General features: G+C 43.2%; 1 protein-coding gene across 2 annotated transcripts in view; it reads right to left on the minus strand.

The window, feature by feature from the left end:
* The window catches only part of LOC142483302 (G-protein coupled receptor 83-like), a 19502-nt gene extending 5773 nt beyond the window's left edge, over window positions 1-13729 (minus strand). Inside the window, exons 1-3 of one of the 2 annotated variants that reach the window (XM_075583405.1) lie at window positions 12719-13729; window positions 10375-10500; window positions 8183-8316 (exon numbers count right to left, since the gene is read on the minus strand). In XM_075583405.1, the coding sequence (XP_075439520.1) occupies window positions 8183-8316; window positions 10375-10500; window positions 12719-13108 (650 nt within the window). In that variant the 5' untranslated portion in view covers window positions 13109-13729. Of the gene's footprint in view, window positions 1-8182; window positions 8317-10374; window positions 10501-12718 lie in introns of those variants that run through there. The other variant, XR_012797292.1, reaches the window with a different exon arrangement.
* Window positions 13730-16988: the final 3259 nt, after the last annotated feature.

Below are 16988 nucleotides of genomic sequence, written 5' to 3' on the forward strand. Positions count from 1 at the left end.
CACTGCTCATGCCAACAATCAGTGAGACACAATGACAGTCTGCTCGTGCCAACAATCAGTGAGACTCAATGACAGTCTGCTCGTGCTAACAATCAGTGAGACTCAATGAGAGTCTGCTCGTGCTAACAATCAGTGAGACTCAATGACAGTCTGCTCGTGCTAACAATCAGTGAGACTCAATGACAGTCTGCTCGTGCCAACAATCAGTGAGACTCAATGACAGTCTGCTCGTGCTAACAATCAGTGAGACTCAATGACAGTCTGCTCATGCCAACAATCAGTGAGACTCAATGACAGTCTGCTCGTGCTAACAATCAGTGAGACTCAATGACAGTCTGCTCGTGCCAACAATCAGTGAGACTCAATGACAGTCTGCTCATGCCAACAATCTGTGAGACTCAATGACAGTCTGCTCGTGCCAACAATCAGTGAGACTCAATGACAGTCTGCTCATGCCAACAATCAGTGAGACTCAATGACAGTCTGCTCGTGCCAACAATCAGTGAGACTCAATGACAGTCTGCTCGTGCCAACAATCAGTGAGACTCAATGACAGTCTGCTCGTGCCAACAATCAGTGAGACTCAATGACAGTCTGCTCATGCTAACAATCTGTGAGACTCAATGACAGTCTGCTCGTGCTAACAATCAGTGAGACTCAATGACAGTCTGCTCGTGCCAACAATCAGTGAGACTCAATGACCGTCTGCTCGTGCCAACAATCAGTGAGACTCAATGACAGTCTGCTCATGCTAACAATCTGTGAGACTCAATGACAGTCTGCTCGTGCTAACAATCAGTGAGACTCAATGACAGTCTGCTCGTGCCAACAATCAGTGAGACTCAATGACCGTCTGCTCGTGCCAACAATCAGTGAGACTCAATGACAGTCTGCTCCTGCTAACAATCAGTGAGACTCAATGACAGTCTGCTCGTGCTAACAATCAGTGAGACTCAATGACAGTCTGCTCGTGCTAACAATCAGTGAGACTCAATGACAGTCTGCTCGTGCCAACAATCAGTGAGACTCAATGACAGTCTGCTCGTGCCAACAATCAGTGAGACTCAATGACAGTCTGCTCGTGCTAACAATCAGTGAGACTCAATGACAGTCTGCTCGTGCCAACAATCAGTGAGACTCAATGACAGTCTGCTCGTGCCAACAATCAGTGAGACTCAATAACAGTCTGCTCCTGCTAACAATCAGTGAGACTCAATGACAGTCTGCTCCTGCCAACAATCAGTGAGACTCAATGACAGTCTGCTCGTGCCAACAATCAGTGAGACTCAATGACAGTCTGCTAGTGACAACAATCAGTGAGACTCAATGACAGTCTGCTCATGCCAACAATCAGTGAGACTCAATGACAGTCTGCTAGTGACAACAATCAGTGAGACTCAATGACAGTCTGCTCCTGCCAACAATCAGTGAGACTCAATGACAGTCTGCTAGTGACAACAATCAGTGAGACTCAATGACAGTCTGCTCGTGCCAATAATCAGTGAGACTCAATGACAGTCTGCTCGTGCCAATAATCAGTGAGACTCAATGACAGTCTGCTCGTGCCAACAATCAGTGAGACTCAATGACAGTCTGCGCCTGCTAACAATCAGTGAGACTCAATGACAGTCTGCTCGTGCCAATAATCAGTGAGACTCAATGACAGTCTGCTCGTGCCAACAATCAGTGAGACTCAATGACAGTCTGCTCATGCTAACAATCAGTGAGACTCAATGACAGTCTGCTCGTGCCAACAATCAGTGAGACTCAATGACAGTCTGCTCGTGCCAACAATCAGTGAGACTCAATGACAGTCTGCTCGTGCCAACAATCAGTGAGACTCAATGACAGTCTGCTCGTGCCAACAATCAGTGAGACTCAATGACAGTCTGCTCGTGCCAACAATCAGTGAGACTCAATGACAGTCTGCTCATGCCAACAATCAGTGAGACTGACTCCAAATCTGTGAGAATTCATCAGTCTGAAAACAACATGTATGCGCTATATATCAGTCCCCCAGCATCAAACTGGGGCAAAACATGTATCCAGGTAAAGACCCCCACGGCTTGCAACCGTTACTATTATTATGTATTTAATCCGACTGCCTTGGTATAGCAGTTGGTAGTCTTTGATAAAGAGCCCTTGTAATATTATAATGAAGGCTAAAGACAAACTGGACAACATTAAATATTTATCAGAAACTCTTTCAGATACAGGTGAAGAGTTGATCTTTTTTATAGCGTTCCTCCTGATCAGATTTCCCTCAGCCTTAGCCAATCAGAGAGATCCATTCCAGAACGTTCAGTGACTAAAGCGCATTATGTTATTTGGATTGGTTGGTCTCCATGAGCAAATTGTTAATGGTGATCGATGATGTCACCTGGCCAGTAGCAACCATCTAGGGCAAGTGCCCTCTTCTTCAAAAATTAGATTTGTATTAAACCTGGGGGCTTCATTTCTTTTATTAATTTCTAAACAAGACCCTCCCCTGCCTCAGGGGCCACTCAATGGGGAAATGTTATCTTTCCCCTTATCAGAGAAGCAATAAAGATAAGAGATGGGGGGACTCTGGTCTTATCAGCACTCGCTGATCACACAGTGACATCACACAGTGACATCACAGAAAAGGGAGCAGCCAGAGGAAATCAATCCCCTGCCAAGTCTCACCATTTGGGTGGTGCAAGATGTAATCACTATGTCATAGGGTCTGGCACTCCAGGAGTTACATCATGCCCATAAAGTAGTTTGTTTCCAGCTTAGATCAGATCGTGCGTTCCCAGGAAGCGATCTGCAGGGAAGGGGAGGACACCTCCTCTTCCGGGTTAAGCGTCGTCCTGATCACATCACGTGGCGGTGCTAGAGGGGCGGTGGATACCGTACATAGATAGGGTGGATAAATACTGTAGAGTATAGATGATAGCTACAGTAGATGGATATAGGTAGATACAGTAGGTGGATATAGGTAGGTACAGTAGATGATATAGTTAGATACAGTAGATGATAGATACAGTAGATGGATATAGGTAGATACAGTAGATGGATATAGGTAGATACAGTAGATGGATATAGGTAGATACCGTAGATGGATGTAGGTAGATGCAGTAGATGATACATACAGTAGATGATATAGGTAGATACAGTAGATGGATGGAGGTAGATACAGTAGATGGATGTAGGTAGATACAGTAGATGATACATACAGTAGATGATATAGGTAGATACAGTAGATGATAGATACAGTAGATTATATAGTTAGATACAGTAGATGATAGATACATTAGATGGATATAGGTAGATACAGTAGATGGATATAGGTAGATACAGTAGATGGATATAGGTAGATACAGTAGATGGATATAGGTAGATACAGTAGATGATATAGGTAGATACAGTAGATGGATATAGGTAAATACAGTAGATGGATATAGGTAGATACAGTAGATGGATGTAGGTAGATACAGTAGATGGATATAGGTAGATACAGTAGATGATATAGGTAGATACAGTAGATGGATATAGGTAGATACAGTAGATGTATATATGTAGATACAGTAGATGGATATAGGTAGATACAGTAGATGGATATAGGTAGATACAGTAGATGGATATAGGTAGATACAGTAGATGGATATAGGTAGATACAGTAGATGGATGTAGGTAGATACAGTAGATGGATATAGGTAGATACAGTAGATGGATATAGGTAGATACAGTAGATGGATATAGGTAGATACAGTAGATGATAGATACAGTAGATGGATATAGGTAGAAACAGTAGATGATATAGGTAGATACAGTAGATGGATATAGGTAGATACAGTAGATGATATAGGTAGATACAGTAGATGATAGATACAGTAGATGGATATAGGTAGATACAGTAGATGATATAGGTAGATACAGTAGATGGATATAGGTAGATACAGTAGATGGATGTAGGTAGATGCTGTAGATGATACATACAGTAGATGATATAGGTAGATACAGTAGATGGATATAGGTAGATACAGTAGATGGATGTAGGTAGATACAGTAGATGGATGTAGGTAGATACAGTAGATGATACATACAGTAGATGATATAGGTAGATACAGTAAATGGATATAGGTAGATACAGTAGATGGATATAGGTAGATACAGTAGATGATAGATACAGTAGATGGATATAGGTAGATACAGTAGATGGATATAGGTAGATACAGTAGATGGATGTAGGTAGATGCAGTAGATGATACATACAGTAGATGATATAGGTAGATACAGTAGATGGATATAGGTAGATACAGTAGATGGATATAGGTAGATTCAGTAGATGGATGTAGGTAGATGCAGTAGATGATACATACAGTAGATGATATAGGTAGATACAGTAGATGGATATAGGTAGATACAGTAGATGGGTGTATGTAGATACAGTAGATGGATGTAGGTAGATACAGTAGATGATAGATACATTAGATGGATATAGGTAGATACAGTAGATGGATATAGGTAGGTACAGTAGATGGATATAGGTAGATACAGTAGATGGATATAGGTAGATACAGTAGATGATATAGGTAGATACAGTAGATGGATATAGGTAGATACAGTAGATGGATATAGGTAGATACAGTAGATGGATGTAGGTAGATACAGTAGATGGATATAGGTAGATACAGTAGATGATATAGGTAGATACAGTAGATGGATATAGGTAGATACAGTAGATGGATATAGATAGATACAGTAGATGGATATAGGTAGATACAGTAGATGGATATAGGTAGATACAGTAGATGATAGATACAGTAGATGGATATAGGTAGATACAGTAGATGGATATAGGTAGATACAGTAGATGGATATAGGCAGATACAGTAGATGATAGATACAGTAGATGGATATAGGTAGATACAGTAGATGGATATAGGTAGGTACAGTAGATGATATAGGTAGATACAGTAGATTATAGATACAGTAGATGGATATAGGTAGATACAGTAGATGATACATACAGTAGATGGATATAGGTAGGTACAGTAGATGATACATACAGTAGATGATATAGGTAGATACAGTAGATGGATATAGGTAGATACAGTAGATGGATATAGGTAGATACAGTAGATGGATATAGGTAGATACAGTAGATGGATGTAGGTAGATACAGTAGATGGATGTAGTTAGATACAGTAGATGATAGATACAGTAGATGGATATAGGTAGATACAGTAGATGGATATAGGTAGATACAGTAGATGGATGTAGTTAGATACAGTAGATGATAGATACAGTAGATGGATATAGGTAGATACAGTAGATGGATATAGGTAGATACAGTAGATGGATATAGGTAGATACAGTAGATGATATAGGTAGATACAGTAAATGGATATAGGTAGATACAGTAGATGGATATAGGTAGATACAGTAGATGATAGATACAGTAGATGGATATAGGTAGATACAGTAGATGGATATAGGTAGATACAGTAGATGGATGTAGGTAGATGCAGTAGATGATACATACAGTAGATGATATAGGTAGATACAGTAGATGGATATAGGTAGATACAGTAGATGGATATAGGTAGATTCAGTAGATGGATGTAGGTAGATGCAGTAGATGATACATACAGTAGATGATATAGGTAGATACAGTAGATGGATATAGGTAGATACAGTAGATGGATGTAGGTAGATACAGTAGATGGATGTAGGTAGATACAGTAGATGATAGATACATTAGATGGATATAGGTAGATACAGTAGATGGATATAGGTAGATACAGTAGATGGATATAGGTAGATACAGTAGATGGATATAGGTAGATACAGTAGATGATATAGGTAGATACAGTAGATGGATATAGGTAGATACAGTAGATGGATATAGGTAGATACAGTAGATGGATGTAGGTAGATACAGTAGATGGATATAGGTAGATACAGTAGATGATATAGGTAGATACAGTAGATGGATATAGGTAGATACAGTAGATGGATATAGATAGATACAGTAGATGGATATAGGTAGATACAGTAGATGGATATAAGTAGATACAGTAGATGATAGATACAGTAGATGGATATAGGTAGATACAGTAGATGGATATAGGTAGATACAGTAGATGGATATAGGCAGATACAGTAGATGATAGATACAGTAGATTGATATAGGTAGATACAGTAGATGGATATAGGTAGGTACAGTAGATGATATAGGTAGATACAGTAGATTATAGATACAGTAGATGGATATAGGTAGATACAGTAGATGATACATACAGTAGATGGATATAGGTAGGTACAGTAGATGATACATACAGTAGATGATATAGGTAGATACAGTAGATGGATATAGGTAGATACAGTAGATGGATATAGGTAGATACAGTAGATGGATATAGGTAGATACAGTAGATGGATGTATGTAGATACAGTAGATGGATGTAGTTAGATACAGTAGATGATAGATACAGTAGATGGATATAGGTAGATACAGTAGATGGATATAGGTAGATACAGTAGATGGATGTAGTTAGATACAGTAGATGATAGATACAGTAGATGGATATAGGTAGATACAGTAGATGGATATAGGTAGATACAGTAGATGGATATAGGTAGATACAGTAGATGATATAGGTAGATACAGTAGATGATACATACAGTAGATGATATAGGTAGATACAGTAGATGGATATAGGTAGATACAGTAGATTATATAGTTAGATACAGTAGATGATACATACAGTAGATGATATAGGTAGATACAGTAGATGGATATAGGTAGATACAGTAGATGGATATAGGTAGATACAGTAGATGATACATACAGTAGATGATATAGGTAGATACAGTAGATGGATATAGGTAGATACAGTAGATGGATATAGGTAGGTACAGTAGATGGATATAGGTAGGTACAGTAGATGATATAGGTAGATACAGTAGATTATAGATACAGTAGATGATAGATACAGTAGATGGATATAGGTAGATACAGTAGATGATACATACAGTAGATGGATATAGGTAGATTCAGTAGGTGGATATAGGTAGATACAGTAGATGATATAGGTAGATACAGTAGATTATAGATACAGTAGATGATATACAGTAGATGGATATAGGTAGATACAGTAGATGATACATACAGTAGATGATATAGGTAGATACAGTAGATGGAAATAGGTAGATACAGTAGATGGATATACGTAGATACAGTAGATGGATATAGGTAGATACAGTAGATGGATGTAGGTAGATACAGTAGATGGATATAGGTAGATACAGTAGATGGATATACGTATATACAGTAGATGGATATAGGTAGATACAGTAGATGGATGTAGGTAGATACAGTAGATGATACATACAGTAGATGGATATAGGTAGATACAGTAGATGATAGATACACTAGATGGATATACGTATATACAGTAGATGATATAGGTAGATACAGTATATGGATATAGGTAGATACAGTAGATGGATATACGTAGATACAGTAGATGGATATAGGTAGATACAGTAGATGGATATAGGTAGATACAGTAGATGATAGATACAGTAGATGGATATAGGTAGATACAGTAAATGGATATAGGTAGATACAGTAGATGGATATACGTAGATACAGTAGATGGATATAGGTAGATACAGTAGATGGATATAGGTAGATACAGTAGATGGATATAGGTAGATACAGTAGATGGATATACGTAGATACAGTAGATGGATATAGGTAGGTACAGTAGATGATACATACAGTAGATGGATATAGGTAGATACAGTAGATGGATATAGGTAGATACAGTAGATGGATATAGGTAGATACAGTAGATGGATATAGGTAGATACAGTAGATGGATGTAGGTAGATACAGTAGATGATACATACAGTAGATGATATAGGTAGATACAGTAAATGGATATAGGTAGATACAGTAGATGGATATAGGTAGATACAGTAGATGATAGATACAGTAGATGGATATAGGTAGATACAGTAGATGGATATAGGTAGGTACAGTAGATGATACATACAGTAGATGGAAATAGGTAGATACAGTAGATGGATATAGGTAGATACAGTAGATGGATATAGGTAGATACAGTAGATGGATATAGGTAGATACAGTAGATGGATATAGGTAAATACAGTAGATGGATATAGAGAGCCGTCACTTGCTCACCTGTAGTTGTACTGGAAAAGGTTCTGATAGATAGCGTGAGGCAGAGAGAAGCATGTCGCCATAACCCAGATAAATGAGATGCTCAGTACTCCTTTGCTGAGCGACATCCTCGGTTTCAGAGGGTTCAGTATAACCTGAAAAGAAAACTATATACAATATTACAGCTCACTGAGGACAGCTGCTCCCGCCCGGCACACCTCACCTGCGTGACATAGCAGCTGCTCTGTGTATGTAAGGCCGCGTGACGGCGTGCACGATGTTATGTGCGGCCCAAACAAAATGCCGTACCTCAATGAGGACAGCCATAGAACGCGCAACCGCCTGCGCTATGGAGCGTGATGACGGGGCCGATTTTTCGCGAGACAACATTTTTCATTTTGTCGTGCGGCGGCCAGGTCACGTTTGTGGTTCAGCCAATGAGGGCGAACCGCTCACGTGACGTCACGTCCACCACGCCCCCCATCGCGCATGTCATAGGATTACAGGCCATGGATTGCTTCTCATACAGGCGCGTGGGCCACCATGCACTCCATCATGGGCGTCTCCTATATCCGAGGCTGAATATTCTCACTCGCTTCACTCCTGCAATCAGCACAGAGCTGGGTCTCTGGCAGGCTTCACATGGCATTGTTAGAGAAGCTTAGGCTGCGGCCAGGCATGGAGCGAGCCAGCTAGGTACGAGCGCGGGGGGTGTGTCGCGGGGCGCGGCCATGACGTCACAGAGCTGGGTCTCAGGCAGGCTTCACATGGCAGTGTTAGAGAATCTGTCTTATCCTGAGCGTCTCAGAATATATTCTCTGAAGCCTACTGCATGTATGTTACTAATTGAGAGCACAATAGCAGTCATACAAATGTAAGTTTTAGGGTCCTTTTTCTGAGGAATGAAAAAAACATAGTTTCAAAAAATCTGGAAGCAGAGAAAAAACTAGAAAGGTGAAATCAGATTCTGTATCGGACGGTATGATCTTTCAAAAATAAACATTCAATGCACAAGGGGAGCTACACCTTTAAACATATGCTAAGTACTCCTTTTATATATTATATATTCATCCTTTGGTATAAGAGCGATGTGGAATATATTGCTGGTAGTTGCAGCCCTGAAGCAGTAAATCAGAGAATAAGGTTTTATTCACTAAACATTAATAGCTACTAATGGTTGCTAGTAACTGTTAATAGCTGTCACACCGCCTGTGATGCTGATTCCATGTGCTTCCCAAACCACAGTAACAACCCACAGAGTAGCCCTCTATGCAAGAGTTTCTCTGGGGAGTTAGGAGAGGGTTGTAGGGTGTTGGGGGAGGAAGCATTGATAGTAACAGGTATGAAAAGTCAGCTGGTTGTAAGCATGCAGCCGTAACCTTGTATCCATTTGTATGATAGAATGTTCCTTTTCAGGTAATAAAGTGGCAGACATAAATACCTCTAGGTCACACTCAGTGCCGGATTTACACATAAACTAAATAAGCTACAGTTTAGGACCCCACAATATGAGGGGCCACCGACATAGAAAGAAAATAATTAATTTCAAGTTTTAAAACCAGATGATACATAAAGAAGATATGGGAAAAGAAGATTCACTATAAATATGGACATTTTCGTTCAAATCAGACCCTCAGCATCCTGTGACTGGAAAGTGACAATGTTCGCAGCTGATCAGTGGAAGATATTATCAATAACTTTGCTCTCCAAAAATCACAAAAGAAAATGTTTTAATGAATGTGATGTGCAAACACGGTTCCTTTTAGCTTTACACCGTCATCTTAGTATATATACTGTAACAATGCTAATAGAAGGCTTTCATTCATTTCAGTTTCATGTTTATATTTCCAATGGGAAACATTCAACCAGAATTATAAATCTATTTCTCATTTTTAGGGCCTCTTAAACGTGACATGGCTTAGGGCCTCAGAAGGTCATAGTCCAGCCCTGGTCACGCGTGGTCTGTCTCACTGCAGGGAGAGACACACAAGGGACATATAGCCCACAGTGACTGCCACTAATACCACAAGGTGACACAGTGACACGGAGAAAGAAAGCATTAAAACCTGGAGTCTGACAATTTCACCAAAGGGTGACACAGTGACATGAATGTAGCCGTCTAATAGAACACTAATTCTATGCGTCCTATCCCAGGGGGGCCCCTTTAACCCTGTGAGGATACTGCTTCCTTTATAGACAAGACTTTTCTGTACCTGGTGTCTGTCCAGTGCTATCGCAGTCAGCGTGAGCGTGGACACATGGAGGGAGCAGTACTGCACAAAGCGACTGACATGACACATATCCTTCCCAAACACCCAGGTGCTGTTTACAAACCGGACCTAATGGGAAACACAGGAATGGTTAACAGACCCGACATGATATACATTAACTATGTGAGAACCGACAATGCAATTCACTAGCCACTCCATATGGTGGCTGGAGTTGAGCACCCTCGCCCCAGAACACCAATTAAAGATAAGACCATGCATCATAGATCAGAATTGTTCCCCCTGGGCCTGCAATGTCTGTCTGTGCCCTGGACCATTTATCAAAATTAGGTATTTCACTCACGGTAAAAAAATAAATAAAAGGTTATCGCAGTAATACGGCGGGCAGAATACAGTGCTTGGTGAGTCTATCTATAGTTAACAGAAACAGAAGACAATCATATTGAAATGCTTCGTTAACAACATACTAAACATACGCCAGGTCACCAGGAGACTCCAGTTTTCTAACTGACAGTCCCGGGAAAGTCTGGCACTTAGCAGGCTCTAGGTCTATGGAAAATGTATGCTTGGAGAACCAAGGACGGACTCATGGAAGGAGTTTGGCAGTATTTCTGATGTACATGGAAGGAGTTTGGCAGTATTACTGGTGTACATGGAAGGAGTTTGGCAGTATTTCTGATGTACATGGAAGGAGTTTGGCAGTATTACTGGTGTACATGGAAGGAGTTTGGCAGTATTACTGATGTACATGGAAGGAGTTTGGCAGTATTACTGATGTACGTGGAAGGAGTTTGGCAGTATTTCTGATGTACATGGAAGGAGTTTGGCAGTATTACTGATGTACGTGGAAGGAGTTTGGCAGTATTACTGATGTACGTGGAAGGAGTTTGGCAGTATTACTGATGTACGTGGAAGGAGTTTGGCAGTATTACTGATGTACATGGAAGTAGTTTGGCAGTATTACTGATGTACATGGAAGGAGTTTGGCAGTATTACTGATGTACATGGAAGGAGTTTGGCAGTATTTCTGATGTACATGGAAGGAGTTTGGCAGTATTACTGATGTACATGGAAGGAGTTTGGCAGTATTACTGATGTACGTGGAAGGAGTTTGGCAGTATTACTGATGTACGTGGAAAGAGTTTGGCAGTATTACTGATGTACGTGGAAGGAGTTTGGCAGTATTACTGGTGTACGTGGAAGGAGTTTGGCAGTATTACTGATGTACATGGAAGGAGTTTGGCAGTATTACTGATGTACATGGAAGGAGTTTGGCAGTATTACTGATGTACATGGAAGGAGTTTGGCAGTATTACTGGTGTACATGGAAGGAGTTTGGCAGTATTACTGATGTACATGGAAGGAGTTTGGCAGTATTACTGATGTACATGGAAGGAGTTTGGCAGTATTACTGGTGTACATGGAAGGAGTTTGGCAGTATTACTGATGTACATGGAAGGAGTTTGGCAGTATTACTGATGTACGTGGAAGGAGTTTGGCAGTATTACTGATGTACGTGGAAGGAGTTTGGCAGTATTACTGATGTACGTGGAAGGAGTTTGGCAGTATTACTGATGTACATGGAAGTAGTTTGGCAGTATTACTGATGTACATGGAAGGAGTTTGGCAGTATTACTGATGTACATGGAAGGAGTTTGGCAGTATTTCTGATGTACATGGAAGGAGTTTGGCAGTATTACTGATGTACATGGAAGGAGTTTGGCAGTATTACTGATGTACGTGGAAGGAGTTTGGCAGTATTACTGATGTACGTGGAAGGAGTTTGGCAGTATTACTGATGTACGTGGAAGGAGTTTGGCAGTATTACTGGTGTACGTGGAAGGAGTTTGGCAGTATTACTGATGTACATGGAAGGAGTTTGGCAGTATTACTGATGTACATGGAAGGAGTTTGGCAGTATTACTGATGTACATGGAAGGAGTTTGGCAGTATTACTGGTGTACATGGAAGGAGTTTGGCAGTATTACTGATGTACATGGAAGGAGTTTGGCAGTATTACTGATGTACATGGAAGGAGTTTGGCAGTATTACTGGTGTACATGGAAGGAGTTTGGCAGTATTACTGATGTACATGGAAGGAGTTTGGCAGTATTACTGATGTACTTGGAAGTAGTTTGGCAGTATTACTGAGTATTACATGGGTTTGTGATATGACGAACCCTTCTCAATACCATCAGTTGAATGTAAGTTCTACCATGGACAGCATTGCACACATGCGCAGTCCTACAGTACGTGAATAACACATGACCGGTGACAATGAGATGCTCCTTATTCCTATGTTCCCCCACTAGTTGGGAAGAGATCTCACCAGAGTGAAAGGGGTGTTGAGCAGAGTAATCATGATGTCTGAGACCGCTAGGTTGACGATGAACAGGCTGGTGGCTGAGTGCATTCTCTTGTTCTTCATAACCACGTGGCAAACCAGCATGTTGCCAAAAAGCGACATAACGATGATGACAGAATAGGCCACGATCAGCAGGGCTTTGACCGTGGGCTTCTGGGAGTCAGACTCATACCTAGCCAATTCTGCAAACCGCTCCCACTCTCCAATCCGACTGTCTGTCCAGTTGAATGACGTCCTGTTCATGGTCTGGAATTTGGCCAGCACAGTGACAAAGGAAGTGTTAATGCTGAATTCCTCCCGAGCTCCTGGGAAGCCCGGGACGTGCTGAAACGATTGAAGTAGAAGGTGAGTCATAGCTCCTCGGGATGGATAACACAAGGCAGCTTTTAACGGCTGGGCAGCTTTGGCCACAATCACCTCTTCTGGTCTGGACGCTACGTTAGTGGAGTAGTCAGTATTAAAACGTCAATCTAATTTGATTCCACTGTGCTCAGGGAGCTATGATTAAGAACTAGGACCAGGACAAGCCTACTGAGCTGCAATCCCATTCTTCATACCAAACAGATGAATGAAAAGCGATACACATCTGGCAACGCCTTTGTAGATGTTAAACACTGAAGCAGCACCAAACCAGCTCCAAAGTGTTGTAGCCCCTGCTCATTCAACAAGCAGCAAAGTTGACCAAATTGCCAGATGGATCCTAGGAAATTACGTTTGAGCCACTGGACCAGAATGTGCCAGTTTCCCAGCCACTACATTCTGAGTCATGTTGAGCATTTTAATTTGAGCCATTGCTTTTAGAAGAAGTTCCGCTCCAAATTAGGAAAGTATGTGCTCTTCTTTTATGCAGATTTACTCACGGTCTCCGTGTGTCCATCTCCAAAGACAAATCCCCATACTCAGGTAGGCTTTGTGCTGGTGTCCTTTGATTTATGCCTCTGGGATGATGTACATTTTGATTTGTTTTCTCTTGCCTCTCCATCCTTCTATAGGACACATTGCAGGTATATATCATTGTATCATTCCAGCTGCATCCGTCACCTGGCAGAGACATTGGAAGATTGTTAGAACATAGACTGTATGTCATGTTGCAGTTTCTAAATGGTCAATTTATGGATCTACAAACCTTACAAAGAATGCATTGAAATGAAAACCCACATCCACCAATCTACTTTACTGAATTCCAGCAGCTTGTACCATTTACACAGGAAGCATTGTAGCATGAAATGCACTGCAGATACGGTGCCAATCATATATATAATATATTATAAGGTATATTGCATGGAAGACTCGTAATACACCCAACTAGTGACAAAAGTAAAATAAAACTGTCCAGTTATAATGGAAAAATGAAGGGAATGTATAAAACAATATCTTATGGGCATTAGGAATATACACGTGATGAGAACTGCAATTATCCTCTAAGTTTGTGTGTGTATGTATATATATATCTTATATATCTTATACTATTAGTGAAAGCACTGTATGTTTGCCTGCCTGCCTGCATGCATGCCTGCTGGATGTCCGGTGTCCCTAGGGGAAATCTCATTGGTCCCTTGGCCCGCCCGCCCCCGCACACCTCTCATTGGCCTCACACACTCACACCACCCCCTTGGCCCGCCCCCCACACCTCTCATTGGCCTGAGGCGGAGTGACGGGCCAAAGGTCCAAAAAATAAATAAAACACACACACACACACACACACACACACACACACCTCTCTCCCCGCTCCAAATCACCTCTCTCCCCGCTCCAAATCACCTCTCTCCCTGCTCCAAATCACCTCTCTCCCCGCTCCAAATCACCTCTTCCCCCTCCCCAGCGGCATCACCTCTTCCCCCTCCCCAGCGGCATCACCTCTTCCCCCTCCCCAGCGGCATCACCTCTTCCCCCCCTCCCCGCTCCAAATCACCTTTCCCCCTCCCCAGCGGCATCACCTCTCCCCCCTCACCGCTCCAAATCACCTCTCCCCGCTCCAAATCACCTCTCCCCGCTCCAAATCACCTCTCCCCGCTCCAAATCACCTCGCTTCCCGCAGCTGCCACGCGGCGCGTAAGATGGCGGACCCCCTTCCTCCCTCGCGGCGCCGAGTCAGACGGCGGCGGCGCCCGGAAGTACAGGTAGGTGTCGCTCCCCACCTCCGGCGCCAAACGGAACTGAGAAAGGGCGCATCAACTGAGGTGTGTCACTGTCCACTGCCCCCCCCTCCTGTCCACTGCCCCCCCCCTCCTATCCACTGCCCCCCCTCCTATCCACTGCCCCCCCCTCCTGTCCACTGCCCCCCCCCTCCTGTCCACTGCCCCCCCCTCCTGTCCACTGCCCCCCCTCCTGTCCACTGCCCCCCCCCTCCTGTCCACTGCCCCCCCCTCCTGTCCACTGCCCCCCCCTCCTGTCCACTGCGTCCCCCCTCCTGTCCACTGCGTCCCCCCTCATGCAGGGGGAGGAATCCATGCCTTTGAGGCGCCCCCCCCCTCCCTTTGACGCCCCCCCCCTCCCTTTGACGCCCCCCCCCCCCTCCCTTTGACGCCCCCCCCTCCCTTTGACGCCCCCCCCCTCCCTTTGACGCCCCCCCCTCCCTTTGACGCCCCCCCCTCCCTTTGACGCCCCCCCCCCTCCCTTTGACGCCCCCCCTCCCTTTGACGCCCCCCCCCCTCCCTTTGACGCCCCCCCCCTCCCTTTGACGCCCCCCCCTCCCTTTGACGCCCCCCCCCCTCCCTTTGATGCCCCCCCCCTCCCTTTGACGCCCCCCCCTGCCTTTGACGCCCCCCCCCTGCCTTTGATGCCCCGCGCAGCACACACTGACTGACTGCCGCACGCACGCACACACTGACTGACGCGCACACAAAGCCTGACTGACGCACGCACACACTGACTGAGGCACACACTGACTGTGTGTGCGTCAGTCAGTCTGTGTGTGTTTGTGTTTCTGCCTCAGACTCACTGACGCGCGAGCAAACACACAGTGACTGACGCACACACGCTACATGAAGCTGTAAAGGAGGGGAGGGAGGGGGGGGACTGGATTGATGTGAATGGGGGACAAACAGAGAGAGGGGGGAGGAGAGAGAGGAACGGGAACATTACATCCCGGGCAACGCCGGGTCTCTCAGCTAGTATATATATATATATTGCTGCAGTGGAAGTGCTGTATGCTGGGTGATAATGGGGAAAGGCGGGGTTGCAGACCTGCCTAAGACATGCAGATGAGCATACAGTTATATTTGCATATTTGCTTTCCTGTGGAGGGTTTTTGTCACTTTTCTTACTCACCATAACTTAACTCAGTATTATGGTTTAGCCTATCCCATAGCCTCTCTTGCATTCCCAGTAAAATCAACCCCACATTGATGAGACCCATCAAGGTCGAAACGGCTGTCTGTGGGTGGTTTTCTGGGTATGCACCTTAACCCTGGCTGTGCTCAAAGCTGTGACCATGCAGCAAGCTTAAGCCTATAGGGAACCATGTTAAAAATGGTTATTGAGGCAAAAAGTGACACTGTGTGCTCATTTGCATGTCATTTCCCAGAATCCCTTGCTGCAGTGGAAGTGCTGTATGCTGGGTGATAATGGGGAAAGGCGGGGTTGCAGACCTGCCTAAGACATGCAGATGAGCATACAGTTATATTTGCATATATATATATATATATATATATATATATATATATATATATATATATATATACAGTGCTTGACAAATCACCCAAAAATCTACTCGCCGAACCCAAAAATCTACTCGCCACCTAGTCCCGCCCCTAGTCCCGCCCCAACCCCGCCTCTAGTCCCCGCCCCCAGCCACGCATTTAAAAAAAAGCCATAAATTAAATAAATTGAATAAATTCCTAGTAAGAACATTCGTTTTTGATATTAGTTTATTTATTGTATTACATTATACTACAATTAGTCCTTGGTGTGTGTGTGTGTGTATAAATGTCGAATCTAGAAAAAAAAAGCCAGATGTGGATGACCAGTTTCCTGCACCCCTTAACTAGTGTCTGGATGCCCCCGCTTCACAATATTTAAAGCAGCAATCCCGTCTGGGATCTTACCTGATCCGCAGACCCTCAAAGTCCAGGTACCCTCATTCCCGCAATGTTATACATTGGAGGGGAGGTGTTCGTTACCTGTCTTCTGGGTTAGGGGGGGTTCGATGTCTCCCGTGTGAAGCTTGAGTCAGATCTGGAAGTAAGCAGTATAGGTTATTTCAGTGTAGTATAGGGCAGTTAAGATATCCAGA

Source organism: Ascaphus truei, unplaced genomic scaffold, assembly GCF_040206685.1.
Source record: "Ascaphus truei isolate aAscTru1 unplaced genomic scaffold, aAscTru1.hap1 HAP1_SCAFFOLD_3175, whole genome shotgun sequence".
Taxonomy (NCBI): Eukaryota; Metazoa; Chordata; class Amphibia; order Anura; family Ascaphidae; genus Ascaphus; species Ascaphus truei.